The sequence below is a fragment of the Tupaia chinensis genome, unplaced genomic scaffold, assembly GCF_000334495.1.
Source record: "Tupaia chinensis unplaced genomic scaffold, TupChi_1.0 Scaffold150006_1, whole genome shotgun sequence".
Lineage (NCBI taxonomy): Eukaryota > Metazoa > Chordata > Mammalia > Scandentia > Tupaiidae > Tupaia > Tupaia belangeri.
The window spans coordinates 3,630,475-3,635,413 of NW_006209847.1; the positions used below are offsets into that span (position 1 = coordinate 3,630,475).

Below are 4,939 nucleotides of genomic sequence, written 5' to 3' on the forward strand. Positions count from 1 at the left end.
AGAGACATAGAGACAGAAAGCGAGAAATCACCCCCCAGGGGGGATGGTCACGCCGCAATCCCTTCTCCTCCATTCTCTTCTCGGGATCTTGGGCACGCATGCACACGCGCCCAGCATGAGTTTTAAGCTACCAGGTCCGGGATGCGAACCGCAGTCGACTGCGTGGGAGTCCAGCAACATAGCCATTACGCTAACTGCTGGTTCCCAGCCCTACTTTTTGATCTTTACAATCCACCCAATAGCCAGAGCAAGATTATGCTTCTCATTTTATAGATGAGGAAGCTAAGAGGATGTTACTAATCTACAGTCACCGTTAACTAATAGGAAGAAGTCAGGTTTTCTGACTCCTGGTCACCTATTCTTCGTTAAATCTTTTAGGGAGGGTTGAGGGGCACCATCGAAGGACACGGATCCTATGTTTAAGCGCCACCCTTCATCCCTGCATGGACACAGCAGGGGAAATTCACTTATCCTTGAAACGTCATAGTACTTCCTGCCTCTTGCTTTTCCTGCAGATTCAGACCAGACCTGAGATGTCCCTCTCCTCTAAGTAATACCTCATCTTGCATCTTTCCATCTCTTCTTCTCAGGCAGGAAAATCCTATGAGCAGTTAAAAGAAGAGCTGGGAGACGCTGCTGCTATCATGAGAATCACTGCTGTAAGTTGGGTTTGCTCTGGGAGAGGCAAGTCACGAGGCGGCCGGAGCTGAAGAGGAAGGGCCAGGGCTACAGAGCCACGCAGGCCAAGCCCTGGCATGTGCTTCGTAGTGCTGCTACAGTGGTCTACACTGATGCAGATGATCGAAAATCAGGCGTTAGAGCCAAGTTCCTTATTTTACTTTCTTCTAGCATTTAAAACCAACTTGCTATTTTAAAACAAAAACAAAACGTAATGTTATTATTCTGCTGTCTCTGCCGTTCAGGAGCCGATTCCAGTTATTGGTCGCACTTTTCAGAAATAAAAGCTTCTAACGCAGATGGTATTTATGTTTCTGACACTGAAGCCTGCAGAAACGCAGGATGCTTACCTCTATTTTATTTACTGCTAGAAGCGGGGCCTCTGGCCAGGACTCCGACAGCTCGTTCACATCAGGATGAGCACACGGCACCAGGTGTTCAAACATCTGGCAGTGTTGTCCTTTGTGCTCCACAAGCTCAGACGCCAAAGCTAATGGTGATACAGTATCCACACTGGATGTAAGAAAAGTATGACTTCCATTTGAAGTCACTTAAAGGCTGGAAATGTAGGGCCCGAGTGAAAGCGCCAAGAGAAGGTTCATGATAGCATTTAGATGAGATGAAAGCACACAGCGTGCACACCAAACTGGCTCTGCAGGACTCACCGCTGACTTACTCAATCAGCCTTCCCAAGAAAGACCCCCAAATTTGAATATGTTTGATGCCCAGGTGATTCTGACCTGCAGCAGGTTCGGGAACCATTGTTCTAAAGATGATTACAAAGGGTAAAACGATATGTCAGAATGTGAACTGTCTGTACACGCAAAACTGAGACCGTCCTGTGTCTACCTGCCTATCTTAACCTAGGACATGAAGAACGCGAGCCTCTCCCTGAATTCTGATGACAGTGAGCCAAAATATTACCCTATAGAAGTTCTACTGAAAAATCAGGATCAGGAGCTGCCTGAGGATGTGAACCCGGCCAAGAAAGAGGTGAGTGGCGGAAGGGGCTGTGCCTGCTGTGAGTGGAGCTCTTCCTGAGTAAAGCGCCCAGCTCAGGGCACAGCCTGGGGCAGTTGGGGCACGTGGGAGGCACTCATTGGACACTCGGCTACCTCAACCCAACCCAGGGTTCCTTCTTCTTGCCCTCAATCCATCGGCTGGCCTGTGTCCCCTCCGCCCCATCTCCCTGCTGCTGGTCTGGTGCGGCCATCACAGACCTCTGAGATACAGCTGGTTTCCACCTCTAGCCCTACAATCTCTTCCCCAAATGAGAGCCGAAGGGATCTTTTTTTCAATTTAATTTTATTTTAGAGAGATGTTTGCTATAGGGAATGTGTGCTCACTAGAGAGAGAGAGACAGACAGAAAGCGAGTAATTACCCCAAAGGGAGATGGCCACACCACAATCCCTTCTCCTCCATTCTCCTCTTGGGATCTTGGATGCACACACACACATGCCCAGCATGAGTTTAAGTCACCAGGTCTGGGACTTGAACTGCAGTCAACTACATAGGCGTCCAGCAATGTAGACATTATGCCATCTGCTGGTCCCCCTCCCAGGATTTTGGACACACACTCCTAATTGTGAGTTTTGTTTAACTGGTTTGTTTTAATTTGACCAGAGAGGGAGAGAGAGAGAGAGAAAGCAAGAAAGCAAGCCATCAGGTCCAGGACTTGAACCACAGTCAGGAATGGAGTCTAGCGCCCTTAACCACCATGGCCACCTGGCCAGCCCTTCGGTGTGAGTTTTAAGCCACCAGGTCCAGGACTCTAACTATGGCCAACTACGTGGGAGTCCAACAGCGTAACCATTATGCCATCTGCTGGTCCCACCAAAGGGATCTTTTAGCACAGACACCACTGTCTTGCTACAAGCCCCTCCAATGGCTTCCCATGGCACCTGAAGAAAGGCAGCTACAGTGGCACAGGCTGGGGCTGTGTCCTGGCCCACCCTAAACAGACTGGGTGTCATGGCACACACTTGTAATCCTTGCTAACAGGGAGGCTGAGGCAGGATAATCGTGACATGGTGAGACAGTCAGAAATACCTCTCTCTGTGTGCACTCTGTTAAGTAAGAAAGAGGAAAGGAAGGAAGCCAGCATGAATGAATCTGAAGGCCTTTCCGTGATCTCTGAGGTCCTACACAATCTGGACCCTGCCTGCCTTTATGAGTTCATCTCATATACAACTGTTCTCTTCACCTACTCCCCTTCGGCCAAGGGCTGCTTTTCTGCTCCTTGAATATGCTTATTCCAGACTGTGTGCCTTTACACTTGCTAGTGTTCCTGCCTGTAAAACAGTCTTCTCCCTGGGGCTGTCAGGTGTAGTGATTAAGGTGCTGCACTCCCACATGGCCACCCGCAGTTTGCATCCTGGACCTGGCGGTTGCGTTTCTCACTTTCCCTTTCTCTCTTCTGTCTCTCTCTTTTCCTTCTCTGTCTCTCTCTGGTCAAATTAAAAAATAATGAATAAAATTAAATAAATAATTCTTTAAAAACAATAACAAAAAAAAAGTCTCCCAAGTCTTCACAGAACCAGCTGTTTCTCATCATTTAGGTCTCAGCTCCAATGTCATACGCATGACCAATCTGTCTAACACCCTATCTACATGTTCATCTTCTATCTGTTCCTCTAGTAATATCTTCTTTTTAAAATTACTTATTTTATTTTATTTATCCATTCATTTATTTTAATTTGACCAGAGAAAGACAGAGAGAGAGAGAGAGAAAGTGAAAAAGCAAGCCATCATGTCTAGGACTCGAACTGTGGTCGGCCATATAGGTGTGTCCAGCATCTTCACCATGCCACCTGCTGATCCCCTCTTCTAGTAATATATTTAAGAGGAGAGACCTTGTCTATATTGTTCACCATCATATTCTCTACTTTTTGGCTACTGAAATAGGGCCTAGCAGATAGCAAGCACTGAAGTTTTGGTTGGATAAATTAACATATTCATGGTGGATTAATTCATTTATCTCCTACTCAAAGGAGCTGATTTGGAAAGGGTCTCTGCATTTCCCACAATGTCTCATGTAGTCAACTTTTAAGAATATGGCATGGTGGTTAAAGACACTGGATTCCCACATGGCTGACTATGGTTCAAGTCCTGGACCCGGCAGCTTGCTTTTTCCCTTTCCCTTTCTCTCTCTCTCTGTCTCTCTCTGATAAAAAAAAAAAAAAAAGGATATGGACTACAATTTTTTTGAAAGTAGAGGTCATAGCTTAATAATCTTTACTTGAATACAAAATATTCAGTACAGCAGGCAGGTTCTGTAGCCTAGTGGTTGAGGAGGTAGCCAGATCCCACATGGCTAACTATGGTTTGATTCTCAGCCCAAACTGCTTGAAAAACACCCCAGGTGCTAGCCAGTAGATGGCATAGTAGTTAAGGCACTGGACTCCCATGACCAACTGCAGTTCAAGTCTCAGCACCTTGAAAATCACACCTAGAAAAAAAAAAAAATTCACACCCAGCACATGTGCATGTGTGCCCCAAATCCCAGGAAAATGGAGAAGGGATTGTGGCATGGCCAGCACCCCTGGGGGTGGGGGTGGGGAGGGTGATTTTTCACTTGCCCTCTCACCATCTCTCCCTGTCTCGCTCTCCAACAGTCTCGTTCTTCAACAACCACACACGCCCTATGGCAAAATTCTTAAAAAAAGAAACAAAAAACAACAGGCACATATGCAAGTGTGCATGCCCCAAATCCTGACAGTATGGAGAAATGGAGAAGGGACTGCATACCTCACTGGGGGGTGCTTTCTTCCTCCTTCTCTGGCCAGCGTACACATCCTTTGGTAATCCAAAAAAAAAAAAACCTATGTATTTGTAACATCAATAAATATTTGGAAGAGTTTATGCCCATAGTAAGATCTGCCTGATCTTACATTTGAAAATTTCTGAATAAAAACATTAATTAAGGGCAAAACAAACAAAAATAAAGCACTCTATTTCGTCCTTGCTTCTGCCAAAAATCTCAAGTCTATAATATATAACTCATTTACTGTCTCCCTGGCAAGAAACTGGTGCTAACCAGCACCGTGAGAGCAGTGAATGCGGTCAGCTTCCTCCACAGGCTAAACCAGGGCTCCCCAACCCGAACGCCTCTCCATGAATAAATTAAGTCTGTTACAGCCTGTCTGAGAAATTCACTCTGTCTCCCTCTTCAAGGATCTACCTAGGACTCCCTGGGGCCCCCACTCTCCCACCTCTCTCTCTTTATATTTTTTAATAATTATTTTATTTATTTCTTTATTT

The 4,939-nt window shown here is 46.0% G+C and overlaps 1 protein-coding gene across 1 annotated transcript in view; it reads left to right on the forward strand.

Annotated features, from left to right (window-relative positions):
* AVIL (advillin) overlaps nucleotides 1-4,939 on the forward strand; it is a 29,732-nt gene that overhangs the window by 17,547 nt on the left and 7,246 nt on the right. Inside the window, exons 17-18 of the mRNA XM_006171877.3 lie at nucleotides 591-659; nucleotides 1,546-1,671. Of these exons, the coding sequence (XP_006171939.1) occupies nucleotides 591-659; nucleotides 1,546-1,671 (195 nt within the window). The remainder of the gene's footprint in view (nucleotides 1-590; nucleotides 660-1,545; nucleotides 1,672-4,939) is intronic.